Source organism: Cryphonectria parasitica (assembly GCF_011745365.1).
Source record: "Cryphonectria parasitica EP155 unplaced genomic scaffold M406scaffold_2, whole genome shotgun sequence".
In the NCBI taxonomy this organism is placed as follows: domain Eukaryota; kingdom Fungi; phylum Ascomycota; class Sordariomycetes; order Diaporthales; family Cryphonectriaceae; genus Cryphonectria; species Cryphonectria parasitica.
The window spans coordinates 616,276-637,044 of record NW_024468910.1 but is presented as its reverse complement, the minus strand read 5'-3'; the positions used below and the strand labels follow the sequence as shown (position 1 = coordinate 637,044).

Below are 20,769 nucleotides of genomic sequence, written 5' to 3'. Positions count from 1 at the left end.
AAACGAAGAGTTTGTGCTTCCGAATGTTTCAGCAATCTGTAGCATTGACTCCTTCCAAGGCAGTAAACCGAAGTATGAAGCTGAGAGATATGTTCTAGCTAGAGCTATCCGTAGCTTATCCCCTGGTCTGATCTTATGTAGATATGATAGTACAGTTGCGAGCAGCGGAATCATATAATTTGCTTTGGTGAAGCTGCTGGAATTAGCAAGAGAGTGTTGCAATGCAGGGCATGATGCGTACTACAGATCTTGATCCGGAAATCTAGGAAATGCTCGAACAACAGCCTTCAGAGCAGCTAGTTTCGCTTTATAAGTATTATGAAGTTGGACTGCTACTAACGAGCTGATTGCGAGTAGTTCTTTAGTATCGCATACCATGAGGGCTTGCTGCTGGAGCAAATCTCGAAGAGCAAGTGCATATCGCTTTTTATCAGTCAGAACTTCCGAAGCTGGTGTTGCAACAGGAACAAGCTCTCCTTGTTCATTCAACTCTAGAGCGGCTTGCGAGAAGGACTTTGCCTTCAGCTGCATGTATAATGGATAAGAGGGTATGTGCATCGGGGGCAAGAAGCAACAACTGATTTGTTCCATCTTGCAGCTGGTTGGGAGATGTTGCGAGATTGGTGGTGCGGTTACTGGCTGGTGCATCGGGAGTGGAAGTTGCTTGAAGTCCTGGCTATGAATGCAAGTCCCTAGCTATTTCAGCAGCTAATTCTGTTTCTCAATATTAGCTTACATTGATAAGGTATATGCGAGGTATTACCTGAGCAGAGCTTCTGAGCAGCAGATGGGCTCAAAGTGTGCTTGACTCTCTCTTTGGCTTCTCGAATGCGATCGGCATCGGGTGCTGATAATAGCTTCAGTTCCTAATACTACAAAACAAACATGGTCAGACTTATCAGTGAAATAAGAATCTCGATATATCGACCTCACGAAGTCATTACTTGGGTTACCGAACAGCCAGAAGGATACCTCAGCTCGCCTATCTGTTCGAATGCTGAATACGAAAGTTTTGGAGACTTCATCTGCATTGAAATATGGACCATCTTGTTGCAGCTGCGCCTGGGTAGATGAGATGGCGAGGATCTGTGCGAGTCCTGTCTATATAGACCACCATCATTTCCAGTCAGCTGGGAGTGGTCACTCCTTTTAGCTGTTTCATAGGTTATGGGCCCTTTGTCTCTGATTCAGTAGATATGGATAAGCAGTTTACGACCGAAATTTAGAAAAGTAGGGGACTAGCGCCTCCTACCTTTCATTCACCAGCCATGGTTCAAATGGCAGAGAAACCAGCTACGGTACAAAACGGCAGGAATACCAGCTATGGTTCAAATAGTGGATACACCAGCCACGGTACAAAACGGCAGGAATACCAGCTATGGTTCAAATAGTAGACATACCAGCCACGGTACAAAACGGCATCACGGTCACCATCAGCCTCGCGTTAGTTAGCTCTACACTCCTCTTGTAGAGCTAAGGGGCGGTGTGCGAGTCCTGTCTATATAGACCACCATCATTTCCAGTCAGCTGGGAGTGGTCACTCCTTTTAGCTGTTTCATAGGATCTCCATCTCGAGCTGATTCAGCTTGGCCACTTCTTTCGCGAAGGCCTGATTGCACTCCAGGTGTCTCCTGAATTCTTTGCAGTGTTCTCTGGCAGTATTATTGAGAGGCTGGTCTTGTTGCAATCTTGAAAAAGCAAGTTGCAATCTTTTCTGGAATTGTATCCTCTATCGCTAGTGTGCCTCGGCATCGCGAGGAGGGGCTGAAGGCGCAGACGGGGCTATGGATGACATGATAGTACAAAAACTAGAGTGCGCTGGAATGAAGTGGAAATGCACTGGTAGAGGGTTGATCTGTTCTCAGCAGACTGACTTGATGTAAGCTGACAGGAGGAATATGTTGATTGAATGGCGATGGAATGTTGTCAGGGCGCGGCGAATCCTCGGGCCGAGAAGAGAAGAAACAGGCTCTTATTGGCTGATCATCAGTATTATGTGATATCTCGCTGGCGGTGGGGCTATGACGCATGCGCTATCATACTCCAGGCCGGAAAGATTTGTGTCTTTCTTTTATCGGCCTGACTGCGCAGTTCGGATATTTTTGCAATATCAAAGCGTTTCTATCCAGCATGGAGAGAAATTTTACTGTAAGACCTCTCTCTCCACCCATGGGTTTAATATATCTACTGACTTATCGAAGGCTGCTCTGGCTCTTCTCCGGAGTAGATCGAGGCCGAGATCGACTGCAGTAGTGAATACAGATCTTCCAAAGGTGGTCTTGCCTGCTGGTGACCTTGCCGGTAGAGGCAATCCGCCAGTACTTGGAATGAGAGGATGGCTGAAGCAACTTGGCCATACGGTTCGTTGTTCGTTGCAGCTGCTTATTATTGTTCTAACAATTACCGCAGGATTGTGTACTTGCCAATCTGAAGATTATCCACGTTGCTGGCACTAAGGGAAAGGGCAGCATGTGTGCATTTATCGAATTCTTTCTCAGAACTCATGAAGAGCGGACTCATTTTCCGCTCAAGACTAGTCTTTATACTTCGCTACATCTGATATCGATAACGGAAAGGATTCGAATCAACTTTCAGCTGCTTTCTGAAGCTGCTTTTGCACAATATATCTTCGAAATCTCCAACGCCCTATCCCTCGATTAGCAAAACGAAGATTCTGGTTTTCTTTAGCTTCTTGCTCTGATCTTGTTTCATGCTTTTATCCGAGAAGAGGTTGAAGTAGCTATTTATGAGATGCATTATAGCAGCGAGTTCTATGCAACTAATGTGATACAAAATCCTATTGTTATTGCAATCACGAGTATTGAGATAGATTATATTGTTAATCTAGGTTTGAGTATGGAGAATATTGTATAGCATAAAGCAAGCATTTTGAAGAATGGGGTAGCAGCTTTTACAGTTCTGCAACAACTAAAATGTTTTAGCTGTTTTAGAGCATTATGCATTCAAGAAAGATGTGGATCTCAAGATTGTTAAAGCAGATGCAAATCTTTCAAACGGGTTCAACGATTCTTTATAGCGACTTAATTGCTCTCTCGCTCAAGCTGCAACGGATGCATTCCTGCAGCAAACTGCATTTCCCAATTCATCACATTATCTTTCGCAGCAAGATGTTATCCAGGGTATATATTGATTCCGTTGGCCGGGACGCTTTGAGATAATACAGAACCTTGGCTGCACTTGGTTTCTAGATGCAGCGCATAACGAAATGAGCATAATCCATGCTGCGCAGTAGTTTCGAAGAGTATCTCTATAAAAGTAACATCCTGCTCTAGAATTGTATTTTCTCTTGCTGACTAAGCTAGCAGGGGCTATATTCCTGTTCGCCGCATTGTTATTTTCTCTCACTTACCGACCGAGCAATGAGATAACAACGGCATAGTCAAACGTCTAGCAGAATCTCTCGATATTGCGCTTCATAAGGTTATATTTACAACAGACTACCAAGAAGAAAATAAGAGATTTCATTCTTAGAAGCTGGTTGATTATGCTGACTATATCTCAGCTGATATTCCAGTCAATATTGACTATACATTTGCTCAATTCAGCCAGCTTTGAGCAAACATTCGGTCTAGGAGTGAACGCATCCGCACAGCGAAAACAATTCGCGAAGCTACTAAGGCTGCTCAGAGCAACTGTACTGAAATACACGATGTTCATATCCTTGTTACAAGCAGCTTGTATCTAGTCGGGGGCGTTCTCCAGCACACACTACGCTGTCCATTATCTTAGTCCAGTCTAGGTCATATATAATAGATCGATGAATAGAGTCTATCAATAGCAATTTCATTAGGGTGGCGGCTAGGGTGGCGGATCTCGGGGCAGAGAGTGAAGATGGGTCCCAGGGTCGAACGGCTCTGGGAACCGTCACCTTACCCCTTCAGTTCTTACTTGCATAGACAGCAGTAGGTATTATCTTTGCTTTCCCTTTCAATAACTAGGAAGGTCTACACTTAATGCCTTTATGATATTCGTTTGTTATCATGCTCTTTACCTCAGTACGCTTGGGTTGCGGGAGCTCTTGCCCATTCCTCTGGCATCAGTGCTCTCATGTAGTAATTCAAATATGTTCGTAAGCTTCTTTTGAGCAGCAGGCAAGCACCGATGCCTGCGTTCTGAAAATGGTCAGCTAGGCTACCATATGGTGACTAGTGACCAGTCTCTGCTTTCCAGGGACAGAAGTTATGACCAGTCCCCTGCACTCCCATGTCAAGAGCTGTGTTGGACTGACAGCCTCTGGGGTCCTTTCCTGCCGGCTGCTGTTCCGCAGCTTGATCCGCTTTCCCTGTGACCTCTGTGTTGGACGGGTCATAACATCATCTCCCCTCTATCGATCGTTGTCCCTAACGATCGCCTGTAAGTTTCCTGAGTCATTCCTGCGCTTTTTCGTGCCTTCCTAATTCGTCATGTCGAATAGAACTTCCGACTCCCGTATCGTCAAGTCGAAATCTCCCTCTTCTTCCTGGGTTCTGTCGACGAAGGTTGATCAGCAGAACGAGTTTCTTCTAACTGTTTTTTTCCCGTCTTAGCAGGATGCCTTTCTGTTCTTTTTGTGATTCTCACAAGGAGAAGTGCGAGTCCTCTGATACCGACACTACTCGCTGTTCGTTCTGCGTCGCGCGCGGCCGTGGTAGTTGCGATCGCCTTGGTCTGTCGTCTGCCCAAGTGCAGAAGATTGCTTCCTTGCATCGTAAGGCCGAGGCCGAGCTCGATGCGGCGGAGGAGGAACTTGAGCTGGCCGCTGCCCGCGTTCGTCGTTTGAGAAAGCAGCGTTTTCAGTGGGCCGACAAACTTTCCCAGGCCCTTGCTCGTGGTTTGGATAGTGTGGAGGCCCTTGAGGAGCTCGAAGCTCGAGAGGTCGAGGAGGAGCGTCGTCGTGCTGAGGAGGGGCAGAGGGCTGCTGAAAGCCCTCTCCCTGAGGGTACTCTTTCTGATGGGTTGCCTGCTTGGGCTTCCGAGTTCGTGGGTGATTCTTCGGTGGATTGGTCCGGGTTCCTGGATAGCGGGGAGGCTGTCGCGGCTGGGCCTTCTGAGAGTCGCTCCGGGCCGGAGCGTCCCTCCTAGGGGGCCTGGCGTAGGGCGTTCATCCAGTCTGGGAAGTGGTTGTCGAAGTTGGCTACTTCTTCCGGCGTGAGTTTCCTCCATCCCTGAAAGTCCTGTGCGTATCTACAGTGGTTGTCGATGTTGTGCTGATGTTTTTGGTACAGTTGTTTGTGCTGCTGTTGGGTTGTTTGGTGGAATTTTGTCAATTTTTCGCCGCAGTCGAGGTTTTCGAGTGGCTCCCATGAATTTTCGCTGCTAGGGTAACTCTTCCATTTGATGAGGTATTCGACATGATCTCCTTCTCCTCGTGCCTTGAGTACTCGTTCCACTTCGTATTCTGGTTCGTAGTCTTCTGCTTCGATGTCTTCGTCTACTGCCGTTTCTTGTGCTGCTGGTTCGAGTAGTGAGACGTGAAAGACTGGATGCATCCTCATTCCATAAGGTAATGCGAGTTCGTAGTTGACTGGTGAGATTTTCCGTAGGATTTTGAATGGTCCTAGCCTCTTGTGGTCGAGTTTGTGACTAGGTCGTTTTGTTTTGATGTGGTCTTTTCGTCTGGTCAAGTAGACTTTATCTCCCTCCTGTAGGATTGGTCCCTCAATCCTCTTGCGGTTTGCATATTTCGTCATCCGTTCTTGGATGAATGCGAGCTCCGCCTGGAGATCTTCACGAATTTTCTTGATTTTCTGAGCCCTTTTGTCTGCTGCTTCTGCATTGGCTCCTGGGATTTCTTCGTGGTATGCTGTTGGATTGTATTCATAGAGTGCGTAGAAGGGTGATACCTTCGTAGTGCTCGTGTCTGCGCTGTTGTATGCGAATTGCGCCATAGGTAGCAATTCGACCCAATCGTCCTGCTCCTGGTTGATGTAGTGTCGAAGGTACTGTTCGATGACTTGATTCACTCTTTCTGTCTATCCGTCCGTCTGCGGATAGAATGCTGTTGACATTTTGTGTTTTGCTCCGAGGTGTTTCATCAGGGAAGGTCCAGAAGTGTGATGCGAACTTTCTGTCTCTGTCGGAGATTACTTCTTGTAGCATGCTGTAGTTGGGAATGATCGTTCTGAGGAATGCATATGCGAGATCTTCTGCAGTGCTGCTCTCCTTGTAAGGTAGGAAGTATGCGTACTTGCTCAGTCTGCAAACCACTACTAAGATGCTATCGAACTGCATCTTAGTTAAGGATTCTCGTAAGAGAAGTAGCTTGACAATGAAATCTAGGCTGATGGAGATCCAAACAGCGCTAGGTACTAGTAAGGGTTGAAGCAGTCTGTAAGGCTTGTGTCGGCTGGCCTTGTCTTTCTTGCATGTGTCGCATTGCTGTAAGAGGTTCTCAATCCTCTTTCTGAGTCCTGGCGGGTTCCAGTATCTCGAAATCCGTTTGTACATAGCCCGAATCCCTTGGTGTCCGTGTGCTGGGGCGCTGTGCGTGTCCCTGATATAGGCGTCTTGTTCTTCTCGTGTCATGTCTTCTGATTTCTTGCCTTGGTTGTTGATTCTGAGGGTGATGTTCAGTTCTCTGTATGCGTTTGTGAGGTTCCCATTCTCATTCATCCCGAAGATGTTCTGAATTTCTTCTTTGATGCGATCCTTGTAGTCTGGTCTTCTGCTGAGAGCATCTGCCCTTCCATTTTCTTTTCCTTGAACGTGGATAATCTTAAAGTCAAACTGGGATAGATATTCTGCCCATCTTACTTATCATCTATTCAGAACCTTTGTTGTTATGAAAGTTGTGAGATTCTTATGGTCCGAGTATACCTTGATCGTGTGCTTAGCACTAATGAGATAGTGTTCCCATTCCTTGAATGCTTTCACTATAGCTATAAGTTCCTTGTCTGGTATCCCATATCGTAGTTCCGGTTCGTTGAGTTTCTTTGAAAAGTTGGCGATTAAGCGTAGACATTTCTGGTTATCTCGCTGGTTGAGTTCTCCGCCGAGTGCATAATCTGACAAGTCTGTATAGAGCTCGTATTCCTTGAGGGGGTTGGATTCTTCTAAAACCGGGTCTTTCGCGACCAACTCCTTGATTCTGTTGAATGCCTCGCTTTCTATATTGCTCCATTGTAATGGGTGATCTTTCTTTGTAAAGTCCGTGAGTGGTCTAGCAATATCGCTGTATCTGCTGATGAATTGTTAGTAGAAATTGACATATCCGTTGAATGCTCGAACGTCCGTGACGTTCTTGGGTTCCAGCTACTCCCTAAGTGCCTGAATTTTATCCTTCTGCATCCGAATGCATCCTAGCTCGATCATATATCCTAAGTAGTTAACTTTCTGGATGTGGAAGCGATTCTTCGTTGTTTCGACTAGGAGATTAGCGTTTTGAAATATCTATAGTATAGTTCGTACGTATTGTTTATGCGTATCGAGATCTTTTGAGTAGATGAGGATATCATCAAGATATGCAATGACGAAAACGTCGAGGAATTCGCGAAGGACATAGTTGATCATTTCATGGAAAGATGTGGGTGCATTAGTTAATCCAAAGAGCATAACTAGGTATTCGAAATGCTCGTAGCGAGTTCTGAAGGCTGTTTTCCATTCTTCTTCTTTCTTGATGTATATGTAATAGTATTCTTCCTTAAGATCGAATGCTGTGAACCATTGTGCGCCTCGTAGTCGGTCTCGTGGTTCCTTGATGAGTAGTAGAGAGTATCGATTCTTGATTGTAATATTGTTGAACTATCAGTAGTCAATGCATAGCCTGAGTTTGCTGTTTTTCTTTAGCACAAACAGGATTGAGTATCCTGCTGAGGATCGTGATGATCGTATGTATCCTTTCTTGGTGTTCTCGTCGAGGTACTCCCTGAGTGCCTTGAGCCTGGCTTCGTTGAGTCCGTAGATGGGGAAGAACTTGGGCGAAGTTCCTTCCTTGAGTGGGATTTCGTGGTCGTATGGGCTATGTTCTGGAAGTCCGTGCTCGAACCTTCCTGAGAACAGTCTCTTGAATTCGTGGTACTCCTTGGGTATGCCATCGAATGTCGGTGTTGGTCCTCCTTCTGTTTCTGTTACCCTGAGGAACAGGAGGTACCGTTGAGCGTGTCTCTTCTCGCTGATCGCTAGTCTCTTTCGTGGCAATTCTAGGGGCCTTGGACGGCCTCTCCGGGCCGGACCGAGCGTCTGGGGGTCTGTTGTCGAGATTTCTCGTATAGCGCTTTCTGGCGCTTTCTTTCGTCGCTCCGGGGCGGACCGTTCAATCGAGGGTCTCGCTTCCGTTGTAGTATTAACCTGCTGGCGCCCTGGCACTGGTTGGGTTCGCCTTCCACTAAAAGTCTTATATGTTATACGTTATATGTGCGAGTCCGACCGTCTATACAGCTATATAGGCCACCACTACTTCCAGGCAGCTGGGAGTGGTCACTCCTTTTAGCTGTCGCACATTATACGTTATACATTATACGTATGGCTATAGATATAGCTATAGCATTGCAACAGAAAATATAAAGAAAGTTTTAATCTATATTGTCACGAGCTGGGCCTTCTCACATACGAGCTGGGGTCCTCTTATTGACCCACTGAGACCCACAGGACCTAGCGCTCTACTCATATAAAGCGCTGCTCCTTTTGTCTCTTTTCCTTCCCTTTTCTATTCAGAAGATAGTCCAAATGCATTCACGTTTAGGCTCACCAACGCTCGCCTTGCTCGTCTCATATATGTATATATATAATAAGTATCAGACTTCTAAATTTGGTTTTTCATTTACTTAGCCTACTTTCTTAATCCAATTACGAATTTAATTAAATAATGGCGAAAACAAGAGGCTTCAAGGGTGCTCAAAAAGGTTTTTGGAATGGGAAAAAAGCCTGAAAAAAGCTAACACACTTTATCGCTTAACCGGAGCCTATGTTGCTATGCTTATCGAGTTTAAGGGAACCAGCTACTTATATCAGTCTGATAAGCACTTCGCCTTTGCAACTCGCCACCTTTCTTTTGAGCAAAGATTCGGTCCAGACCATTTCGATACGGTTGCTGCTAGAAATGCTGGGATATAAAGCCCTCCACTTATGCCAAACCAGCTATTCAAAAGCGATATTGCAACACCTCCTCTGTCATCTGCCTCTTCTACATTCACACTCGCTCTATGTATATCAGAAGCAGCACGCTATTCAAAGGCACCTTTCATACAGATGCAAAAACTTGAGAAGCATCGAATGAAGCAAGATGTAAATAGTGATTACCCTTGAGTAGCCGACCTTTTTGGAGTTTCAAATATGCAATAGGCTCGGATATAAACATGCAATAAATTGCTTGTATTTCCTTATGCAGAAAAAATAAATAAATTTGAAAGTAGATTATCGAAATAAGTTTTAAAATAGTGAAATTAAGCTATAAAGAAGACTTGTTAGCATCTAAGTTAATAAGAAGCATAGTTATGAAATACAACTGCTATACCTCTCATTACTCTTCGAACATTATAATAGTAACTTCAGATGGAGTCAATCGAGCTATGATTAGTCAGTGTTTTCCGTGCACCCATATCCTGTCTATCTGTCTTGCGAGTTGAGTCGGGAGCCCGACTTCCCAATCGTTCTAATCTCGAAAAGAAATTAAAGACTGTTCAAAAAAACCGAATTGTGTAGACCGTGAATATTGGAAAATCATATTCTGATCCAGATCGACTCGGGAACGCGAAAACAAATCCTCTCGTTGCTGAATATTCCAGCCGAGGACCTCCGGGATCCTAGCGTGATCCATCCTCTGCCAGCTCAGTTTCAATTCCACTGTCAAGATGGTCGACACCGTATAGAAGCCGCACATAGCCTGTGGGGACTAGACTGTCAATAGATTCTTAGGCTCTACTGCGCGGATGAATAAGGTTCGTACTATGCAGATGAGGCGCAGGGAGGCATGAACCGCTAATGCACCAACGAGCAGGTGGCAGTCGAGCCCGGTTCCAATACTTGTTCCAGCGTAGATGCGAAGCATTTTCCTTTGAAGTACCCTACAGTTGTCGGGAAAATGACCCTAACCCTGACCATTTTGGGTATATAAAACACTCTTTCTGTGCTCTCTTTTGTGTTCTCTTTTATAGATCTTAAGAAAATCCATTCAAGAAATGCTTATAGAAAGACCGTTTCTCCCCACAACAGTGACAGCGAGATTTACTGCAAGATACGCATTAATAATAAGAATCTCGATTACTCTGAGAAAAAAGACTGGCTTAAGCGATTGAGTAATTGCAAAGAACCAATTTTTCACATGTTAGAACGCCATACGATAATTGTATAATCACTCGACGAGTTATTCTGTTTCTCTGAGTTTTGGTTCAGCTTGCAGCTCGGAAATATGAACAAATATATTGCCTTGCATGGTGATGAGGAGCTTGTCAACTATCTCAAATATATCTACGTAACTTGGCATATAATTACGAATGGAGATGATTTAATTGCACAAGCTGTAGATATCCATACAGTTCGACATTTATAACATCGTATCCCCTATAGCCAGGATGCAGCTGAGGTCCAAGTATTATTCCTGCGTGGCGAGCTCTTCCCGTCTATTATAGACAGTTCTATAAGAGATGAATTGCAAAAGAGGGTTCTGGGTCTGAAGTGCTTCATTCCCAGTATCGCGATATTTCATAAAGATACAGCATACTTTTCACTTGCAGCAAGGTCGATCAAGACCTGGGTAGCTCCCGACATAGACCCGCCTGAGACCGACCGTGGCACGCTGCGTAGCGCGTACTCGGTGCGAGTTTCCAACCTGTCGAGCCTGTGCCAATCCAAGCCGCAGATCATCGCTAGGAGCACTGAAGAATGCGCTCACTTAGACCAAGAACAAGGATTCCTTCTCACTTATAGACAGCTTTTCATAGCGGCATTCAGGAGGTTTGCAGACCTGACAAAACGAGTTACCGCTTCAAGAGATCCGAGTACGTCATCTCCAAAGCATCATCGATAAGAGTTATGTGCATCACTTTCAATACATAGCGCAGCGTCTAGGCTTTATGACTGCCAAAGTTAGCATGAATACTAGAGATCTAGGTTATCCAGAGCCGAAAGACATATCGAAGTTCAACCTCGCGCTGGGAAAGCTTTGGCGCGGTAGAAAGCCATTCATTAGCACATATTTGCAGCTTCAGTCAAGTCTATTCGATGGAAGCTGTGCGCCTATACACTATAAATATAATACAGATAATGCTGCTAGTATATGTCGGAGTTGATAAATCATTTTTAAGCAACTGTACAAGTGTTCTAGAAGCAGCTTGCAGAGTCTACCGGAAACAACGAGCACCAGAGCCTAAGAACAGTCAGCAGGGGGCAAAATTGGAAGTAAGGACAATGAGAACACACCCGACTGGTCTCGGCAACGGACCAGGGGCAGGGAGCGCACCGCACCAGGCCCCGAGGGAACCTTGTTCCTCTTGGAGGGCTAGCAACGCCAGCGCGGCGCTGTATTCGAGAGACAGGCGGGACTCACGGGAGGCGTGGGGGAGGGGGTGGAGGAGGGCACGAGGGCCCGGGGTGAAGGGGCCCTCGGCGGGAGGGTCGTCGGCGGGGCGCTTCTTGCCCTTCTTGAGGGCGGCCTTCGCGGACTTCACGGCCGCCTGGCGGCGAGGCCGCGTGAGAGCAGCGGGGGCGGGGGCAGGGGCGGCGGCGACGGGGGCGCCCGGGGGCAGAGGTCGGCGTGGGGCGGGGGTCAGGACGAGGCGAGGAGGCGAAGAGGCCTCACCAGCCTGAGGACCCTCAAGGGCTCTGGGGGTTGGATCAGCCCCTCCCTCCCCCTCGCCAGCAGGCGTGGGCTGAGGAGACATCTGCAATCAATCAGCTTCCACGCAACTGATCAACGAATCAGGGATACACGTACTGTTGTTGCTGTTGCTGCTGTTGCTGGTGGTGGTGGTGGTGAGGAAGGAAAAGAAAGGATAGAAAGAACGCGTACCAGGCCGGGTAAACAAAGGATAGAACGGCCCCACTAGCGCGATGGCCCTGGCGGTGTCGAGGACTGCCAAAGTGCTACTATTTCGGAGACGGGTGTACACCCGACGCGGCACCGGAGCAGAGCAGGCATGGCGACTACGCTGCGCTCGAGCTGAGTGCATCACTCGACCAACCTCGCGACAACACCTGACACCGGGGCAGAAGATACGAGCGGTACTGTGGGCGGGCCGTTCCATTTGAATAGGGAAAAGAAGCGGGAAGGGGACCACCCGCGGTCTATGGAGAGTTGAGCGACTCGAGATAGGATGTCCACGCTGCTTGAGAGCGGTGTTCCTGGGGACAGGAACCTGGAAGAGGGAGAGTTCTGTCAGGGCTAAAGTGCGCACTCTGTGATACCGGCGCACACCTTGGCGCTGGGGCTAAAGAGAGGCGCTGCGGAGGCTCCGCTCTAAAGCAGAGCGGTCATATGGTGCCAGCGAAGCCCTCACACTACTGTTATCTAAGTCGGCCCTGAGCCATCATGTACTTAAAGAAGGCTCTGCTTGAGAAGAGCAAGGGAAAAGGAGGGAGGAGACAGGTTCAGCAGTTGCAAGGAATCAAGAAAGCAGCTTGGGAGCAGCTCATACCCTCCCTCTCACCTCACTTGTGTGCCCTTTTCGCCTGACAGTAGCGCTCATGAATCTTCAGTTCCTTTTCCATAATCTACCTATCTTGCAAAGCAGTAACATCAGGATCTATACAGCCTTCTGCAAGGATTTTTCGTACCCTAGCATACAGTCCTACATCTTCATGCTTCCAACGATCACCCCCAGGAAAGATCACCTGCCGCAGTTTGTTTACAACTATGGTCAGCGGCCGATAATAATCGGTAAAGTTCCGTGCGGATGTCTGCGCAAATACACTGCTGTTAATCTCACCAAGTTTGACCTTGAGCAGCGTGTTCGTATCCATAAAGTTCCACTTGTCAAACTCGGAAACAATTCTCTCCTTGCCCGGCCCCTCGTAGTGAATGCAGATCCAAAAAAGAACCCAGTAGAAGGACTCGATGTCGTGCATAAACGAATGCAGCTCGCCCATGAGTGCTCCTATCGCTATGAAAGCCCTGGTTCCGGTCATACTCTTTGCGCCCGATATACCATCTCGCTGTATCTCAATAGCAAGATCCAGATCGATCAGGTATGACTGCCAGGACGGGTTATCAGGATCTTCATTGATGATGAGGTTGTTGATCGAGATATCTCTATGCAAGAATCCTGCTCGGTACAGAGACTCATGTCCCGCGATACAGCTCTCTAGTGCAGTGAGCAGACGCGCTGGAGAGCTTGCTTTGTAGATCGGCAGTCCATAATCACGAACAATGATACGCCTGTGTTCCCGGTCCGGCAGGGTGGTGGTGCTGGCCTCGTTGGGGTTTTGCGAAAGGCGGGATCGTTTGCTGGGTGGCAGAGGTGCATCGGTACGGCTGGATGGCCGTTTGGTTGATGGCAGAGGTGTCACAGGTGTGCCAGCTTGGCTGGACAGCCGTCTGCCTGCCGGCTGTCTGCTGGACGGCAGAGGAGCGCTAGCTTGGCTGGATGGCTGCTTGCTTGATGGCCGAGATATGCCAGCTTGGCTGGATGGTGGGCTGAATGGTGGCAAAAATGCGCCAGCTTGGCTGGACAGCCGTCTGCTGCTTGCTGGCTGTTTGCTCGGCGGCAGAGGGGGAGGGGCGGCAGCCTGGCTGGATAGCCGCCTCATGACGGCAACACTGCTGCTTCGGCCTCTCCGCGACATACTTCCTGATTTCGCGCGCAGCGTAAAGTCTGTCCAGTCCGGCTTGTAGTTGGAAGCTTTGGTGATATCCAGCCCCTTGCGCACATTGCTCAGGATAGTGTCATCGGCACCGCCTACCTGGACAATCTCGTGATGATAGTACCGGGCCATATTGATGACCTTCTTCTCAGTCGCCTTGCGGAGCAGGTCGCCTTCTACGTCCCGCTCTGGGAACTGCCACGAATCTTTGATAACAAGTATTGTCCGAGGATCCTCTTCAGAATGAGCCTTCCAGCAGGTCGTTGCTCGGCCAGCGATGCAGTGCGGGTGTATTATTGCTCCATCGATCATAAGATGCTCATTCGCGCCATTCCGGTTGATCTCGATAAACTGCTGGCCGCTGGGGGTTCTTTTGAATGTTGGATCGAAGCCGAGCTCCTCTTCATCCATCCACAGAAACCCGAGCATCGTGAATACAAATCGCAGCCCGTCTTTATTGATATCGAACTGTTCGGAAGCGATCCCCCCGAGCCGGTCAAACTCCCATAGCCTCATGAGCGATCCACAGAGGGTAAAGGCCAGGACGAAGCGACGGGTGTTGGAGGCTGAGAGCACCTCCCTCGCATATCTTGCGATGCTTATCCATGCAACCGAGGGTATATCGTCAGACGCATCGATCTTCAGCTCGCCAGGCACAAGGACGTGCGACCATCGATATCCGGAACCGCTTGCTGCTGCTGTAATGGGATCGTCCTTCACAAAGCCGATGTCCATGCTGCGCTTCCCTACAGAGTCTGGGAGCGGCGTGCTGGGTTGTATCAGCAGCTTTCGTTGAGGTATCTGCACAGGTATCGGTGTAGATGCTGGCGTAGATGCCGGCGCGACACCCCACTCTTGTGCAAATGCTTCCAGCTGGGGAAACAGGTCGTGGAACCAGTCCACCACATTCTTCTCTGATGTGGCTGCTGGCCAGTCGCGCCACCCTTGGGGGCCAAAGAGCGGGTTGCTGCCCTTGACGCACTTCTCGAAGACAGCCCTGGACGCTGCTTCTATGCCAGCTACCTGTCCGAAGTATGTCTCGTGGAAGGAAGGAATATCGACGTAGAGAGGACCAAGTTCCTGCTTAAGGATCCTGTCTACCTCTTCGCGCTTCTCGAACGAGCTCATGATGCCGCTCGTAGTGTATACCCACGGGGTCTGCTCGAGGAAGGTTGCGATCGGCTGCGGCGGCGGGGTACGCTGCGGCGACAAGACATCGGTGGTCAGGCGGCAGATGTGATCCCAGATGAGCTCATCGGCGTCGTGCTCGAGGACGGAGCGGAGCAGGGGCTTGACGCTATCGAAATCGAAAGCACTGGAATTGGTTGTCGAGTTCAGTCGGATTAAATCGGTTCGAAGGTAGCCTGACTTGGAAGATAAAAGACGAGCAGCGGGCAGCATCGAGAGCATAGTAAGAAGAACTGATGAAAGACCTTGCATATCTGTCTGCTTATTAGAAGAGACATTCAAGCAACAACTAGTCTGCCTTACCTTCTTGGCTCAGATCCTCCAGCGCATCCAAAGTACAGGAGATGCCTGCCTTGTCGCAGATCGAGTTGAACATATTGTGGAAGCCATCGAGATCCTTGCCGATCGGATGATCTTTGATCAGTTGTTGCTGCTGGTCTAGCATGATGGCAGCAGTGGAGGAGGTCGTGGTGATGATGAGGATGGAGCTTACTTCGTTAAGGAGGCAGGAAACACCATCCAGGTAGCGGCCTAAGGCTGTAGCATAGCTTACCACGGATTATATAATATATACATTAACTCCGATAGCATGTGCATCATCTGATTGCGCTAGCCTTTTTCGAAAATTGGCTAAAGCGGAGAATAGCATAGCCAAGCAGATGCAATACAGTTTTGCTAAAAACAGTAGTGAAAGTATTCCTCAAGTAGCGTAATGACTTTAATTAAGCCTTGACTGCGAGGCGCACCCTGACGCATCCGGCCGCGATGCCATGACGTTCCCGGCGTGTCGCGATCCAGGGAGGGTGCCTGAGGTCCGCCGCCCTTTCCTAGTAGGTACGCCCCCATCCACTCCTCCTCAGCACTGCCTCCGCCTGATTCTATGCTATCCAACATGCAAGTCACAAAAAAGGTTATACGGACAGGACCCCAGGTTGGCAGATCCGAGATCGAAACATGATGCTTACAGAGGGGAGAGGGAAGACCGCAGCCAAGAAGAAGGCACTGAAGGCAGGACCGGCCGGGGTCGGCCAAGCGGCCGGCCCCGCCACTCCCGTCTCGATTGGGTCCTCGGACCCGGCAACCCCTACGGCGTTTACGCCTATCATCATCACCTTTCCCTCCGGAATTCTTCAAGGGGCAGTCGAGACTCTCCCGCCGTGCCGGGTTTGATCGAATTTCCTAAGAAGCTCACCGACATAAAGCTGCGAGCGGAACTAGCCGCTACGAAGTCGCTGTCTTGGTAGCACAATCTGCCCCTTAATTATAGCTTTCTACTAATGCATAAGATTTATAACAAGAACGGAAACTAACTCTGACTTCCGTAGTATAATGCAAGCTTTGAATGAAGTGAGCATCCCGTCTTCGTCCAGCTTATATACCGGTACACCCATTTGAGTAGCAGTGGCTTAAATGCGGCTTTTTCCCGCTCGAGAGTCTGCCACACCCCCTTGCACACTAATCCTTGGATTTTCGCCTTCATGGCTTTCCACCAGTCGATATGGAATTGGCCTGGGCATCTCTCCAGGTGGCTGGCTCAGTAGACCGAACGTGAGACTTTGGGGGCGAGGTGCTCCCGGAAAGACTTTATCCCATATACTGAACCACTGCTCAGAAAGATCATGCTCCTTGCCCACGCGACACCTTAGCTCTTCAACCAGTTCGTGAGTACAGCAGCAGGTATTCCTTTTAGATTCTGGTACCTCTAGGATCCATAGAGCTACCAAAACTACGCCTACCGCTTGTCAAATGGACTTCATGCCAACCACATGCTCCTTGAGGAAGCTGCTTTCTGCTACGAAGAGCCCAGCTTCTTAAAACAGCCCTGACTATTCAAAACCTTGACGCTGAATACGAGCTTACGGAGATGCATAAATAGCTCGCATCAATACAGTGTCAGCTTCTTTATTGCTATACTTAAAGCGTTCGGTGGGCCCAGTAACAAGCCTCGACTAGTAAACTGATTGCGTCTCGCTTCATAGCAATTTAATCAAATCAAAGTGTTATCTCTGCCATGAAGTGTACGAGTAGCAGGACTATCGATGCTATATCAAGAACTACATCATCTGCAATACCAGAAATAGCAACTGAAAACGAATTGACGTTTTCTCTTGCTTGCCTACAGTGCGCCAGTCGCTCCGAGGCTTGACAAGAGGCTGGTAAGCGGTGGTTGCCGTTGGCCAGCCTAGGCCCAGTATGGTCATGCAAGTATCCTTCCAAAGCGCCCCAAGAACTGCTTGGCTCGAGGATGAATCCTATTTGTTATAGATTAAGCAACTGAGGATTTCAACTATATGCTAGTTTCATATGGGGATATTAGGTTAACTTTAACAATATATGTTCTCAGTTCTCAGCTATAATGATGCAAACTGATTGTATACTAGTGAATAGAACAATAATTCAGCAGAAATTGCAGAGTATATCCCTGAAGCGTCTATATCCCTAAATGCATAGTAGTCCAGACTATATAATACTCAAATATATTGGGGATGATAGCAGAATCTCTCATGAACGTGCATGCGAGCCCTGCTATCAGAAACTAGCAGTGTGCGAGGGCCAGTGAGTCACTGGCCCTGGGCAGTGCACGAGCCTTCCAGCCAGCAGCCAACTCTAGATAGCCTCAGCCAGATTAGCTAGCTTCCTTTTTCCTTTTCTTTTCTTTGGTAGCGTTCACCAATCAACAGTTCCTTTTTCCATAAGCAGCCTATAGCTTTACCTGCTGGTTAGTCTTTCTAGCTTTCATAACTTGGTAGATCTCATAACTCCAGTTCACAGTTATCGCCGCTGTTAACACAAAGGCAGTCCACGTAATGGCGATGAACTTTTGGCCGGTAGATGCTGATAGCCCAATGTGCTGACCGAGATTATTGATCTTCATCGCCGACTTTCTGCTTACAAATACGACGATGATATTGCCAGCCAATAGTACGAAGGCTGCAAGCAGAGCAACAATGACATTCGCTCAGGACATGCAATAGATAGGTCGATAGAGCCACCAGATACAGAGAAGAAGAGAGAGGACCGAAAAGGCAATAGCCAAAATATAGAGGCCTGTCAGAGCTTGGAACAACCCGGGAATCTTGTTTAGCTGATCCTGGAAGTCTTGTGTGAAGCCAAGCTTGTTTAAGTTCAGATGTAGAGGACCCATCTTTAGCTGGTGATCAAGGAGCGTCGAAATATTGAGGAGGGCTGTTGAGCGTTAGCGGCAAGATATATACACTGTGGATGAAGACGAGATACCTACTAGTATTCAGAGGCTGCGTACAACTGCTCACATTGTATCCAACCCTGAGAGTCGTAACGTTCGGGGTGAAAGTGCCCTGGCAGATGTTCATAACATGGAGAGAATACCACTGCTTGATCCCTAACTCCTTCGCGAGCTTGTCGGCAATATCGTCTTCAATGCTTGGAAGCTCCGCAAGGTCGGAGCTGACGGACGACTCTAACGCTGCGGTCGCGCTAGCGCAAAGATTGCCTAGAGTCCCGCCAAGAGACTCACAAGATGTGGGTGAAGGATCTAGCTCTCTGCTCGTCTGTGCCGTAAGAAGGTTTTGATCCAGCATGGAGGTGTTCAGCAAAAGAATGTGGTAATCCTCCATGAAGCCAGGGCTTTTGCCAGCTATAAGAGCTAGCATAGTCAGCACCAGACTTATTATCATGATAGGCATGCCGATTGCAGGGCGCATTTCGGGCCTTGAGACCTGCTCAAAGGTTGTGCGGACTATGCGCACCGGCATCTTCGAGACCTGCTCGAGAGCTATTGCGCGGATCTTCCAGACCTGCCCCATATTGACCGAAGCTCTGTAGAGTGAGCTGATAAGACATGACAATGAAAATCTGGAATAAGGAAGGGCTTAGGTTATAAGTGCAGCAAGGCCCGAAATCCCGGCTTCTGGATGCCGCAAGCGCCCACGAATTCGAAGATGCACACATATTAAACCGGGCATCAAGGCACTGAGCAATTACCCTCTTCTTTTTATATAATTAATGAAATTCATACCGCCGAGATCAGAACCACTCGAGCTAACCAGGGTGCGGGTTTTCGGGGCGCAGAAAAATAGGGAATTGAGTTACTAGGATTCCAAACCTATCTGCGGACCCATCTAGTTCAACGGAGTGGATGCCGTGGCGGAAGCGGCTTGCCGCTGGAGGCACGGCAGGAACGGAGAGTTCTAAACTGGGTTCCACTGCAATAATTCCTGTACGGAGATTGGTCGAAGGTCACGTGAGGAGGTACCTCCAGGGAACTACCCCTGTTCCATAGCGCTTGATGAGGAGGAAAAGGAGGAAAGTGTGGCATCGTGCCTTCCTAATCTGGAAGGAAATCGTAGAAAAGGTAGTTCAGGCAAGAGCGCTGCAGGCCATAGCGCTACAGGCAGCGCTGCAGGCAGAGAGATTCAGGGGGTCTCCTCCTGATAGTTAACTGAAGCTCTTCAAAATGAAGATCTTGAATGATGTCTTTCAATATAAATAAACTGAAGCTATTCAGATATTTCTATTGATTGCTCTTATCGTTAGTCCTATCAAGTTTGCTGAACAGCCTGCCACAGTAAATGCCAGCTACAGTAAGTGCTAGCTATATGCCAGCCGAACATGCCTGCCACATATATATTCACCCACCTTTCTTTCCATCTAATAGAAAAATCTGCTACGAAATAAATAAACAAACAAACAAATAAACCTACAAACCACTCAGCAGAGCCCTTAAACCATTATTGCTATCAATATCTATTCAAAGTATATTTCAATGGACTCGTTGCTCAGCTAAGTCTAGAGTATACTCTATTTCAATGCATCCGTTACTTCCGCTCGTTATAAGTATACTTAATTTCGATGCACCCTCTACTGGCCTTCGTTACGAGTGCACTCAATTTCAGTGCACTCTCTACTAGCCTTCGTTACAAGCGCATTCTGCTCAAATGCACCCATTACTGCTCTTGGTTACGAGTGCTCTTTCAATAGACTCTACTAATATTGTGATAATATATAGGCTTAATATGTTAGCTGCTGTAGGCTAATGCCCGCCCGACCCTCCTCGCTCTCCTGGCAGCGGTGAACAGGATTCTTTCCAGCCCTACCAGGCTGATCAATCCAACATCACCAGCTACAATAGCAATCAGAAAACGATTTATAATTGCAAGGCTTCCAAAGCTACTTAGCGATGCTGCAACTGTAGTAAGATCAAGTCTATTGCATGCTTTCAGAAGAAGAAAGGCTGCGAAAAGCTAGCTATCAACTGTTAGAAGTGCTGTAATAAACAGAACTCCTTACAGATTTGGTTCCCGTGCTATATTCCCCATTCACAGATTTCTAATACTTTGATAGAAAGTATTAAATACTGTACATCGAGTTCTTTCTGCTATCACTAGGAGAAGCGCAGCAGCAGCAGAGCTGTTCTCCCCAGAGGGCGCCAATCCAGCATCCAGGCTGCCTATAAGGCCTCTTCGTCCTACTCAAGAAGAGATCGTGGTTGCACTTGGTTCTCGTCCTCTTTCCCCGATCCCTTCTCCTCGAGGCTGAGGACGGGGCATTCTACAGGCTGCCTCTATGAGTCAGCTAGATGGGCGGCCGCCCCTTCCTCCTGCACTTGCTCATTCTTCTATACCTGCTCTTCCCCTTTCTCAGTCTAGCCTGAATCGCCCCTCTGCTATGGACTGGCTGAGCGGAATATTCCATTGCTATAGTCAGATTAAGAGCTATATGCTAGCTAAGCAGCATGCTCACAATCAACGCATACGAGATCAGCATCAGCATCGGGTTCAGCGCTGCCAGAGCGAGATTTCTGATCCCACTCCCCCTTCACAGGAATATCTCTTACAGAAGCCTGCTCCAGGCAGAAGCTTGATAACC

General features: G+C 48.1%; 3 protein-coding genes across 3 annotated transcripts; 1 reads left to right on the top strand and 2 right to left on the bottom strand.

The window, feature by feature from the left end:
- Nucleotides 1–2,087: 2,087 nt before the first annotated feature.
- M406DRAFT_58315 (uncharacterized protein) lies at nt 2,088–2,681 on the top strand. The gene is made up of 3 exons (XM_040924599.1): nt 2,088–2,148; nt 2,202–2,360; nt 2,410–2,681. The coding sequence occupies exons 1-3, from the start codon at nt 2,131–2,133 to the stop codon at nt 2,659–2,661; spliced, it is 429 nt and encodes a 142-aa protein (XP_040779266.1). The 5' UTR covers nt 2,088–2,130; the 3' UTR covers nt 2,662–2,681.
- A 9,964-nt stretch (nt 2,682–12,645) lies between these two features.
- On the bottom strand, nt 12,646–15,367 carry M406DRAFT_251055 (uncharacterized protein; the record flags this gene model as incomplete). The annotated part of the gene is made up of 3 exons (XM_040916741.1): nt 12,646–13,456; nt 13,715–15,176; nt 15,226–15,367. 3 exons carry the CDS (start codon nt 15,365–15,367, stop codon nt 12,646–12,648), a joined length of 2,415 nt encoding a protein of 804 aa, XP_040779265.1.
- A 2,514-nt stretch (nt 15,368–17,881) lies between these two features.
- M406DRAFT_249383 (uncharacterized protein) lies at nt 17,882–18,605 on the bottom strand (the record flags this gene model as incomplete). The annotated part of the gene is made up of 2 exons (XM_040916608.1): nt 17,882–18,108; nt 18,164–18,605. 2 exons carry the CDS (start codon nt 18,603–18,605, stop codon nt 17,882–17,884), a joined length of 669 nt encoding a protein of 222 aa, XP_040779264.1.
- Between the last annotated feature and the right edge of the window lie 2,164 nt (nt 18,606–20,769).

Excerpts from the sequence above, each read along its gene's own strand:
- M406DRAFT_58315 (XM_040924599.1), top strand. Across the intron at positions 2,361-2,409 it reads TGAAGCAACTTGGCCATACG|GATTGTGTACTTGCCAATCT; the intron begins GTTCGTTGTTCG and ends CAATTACCGCAG.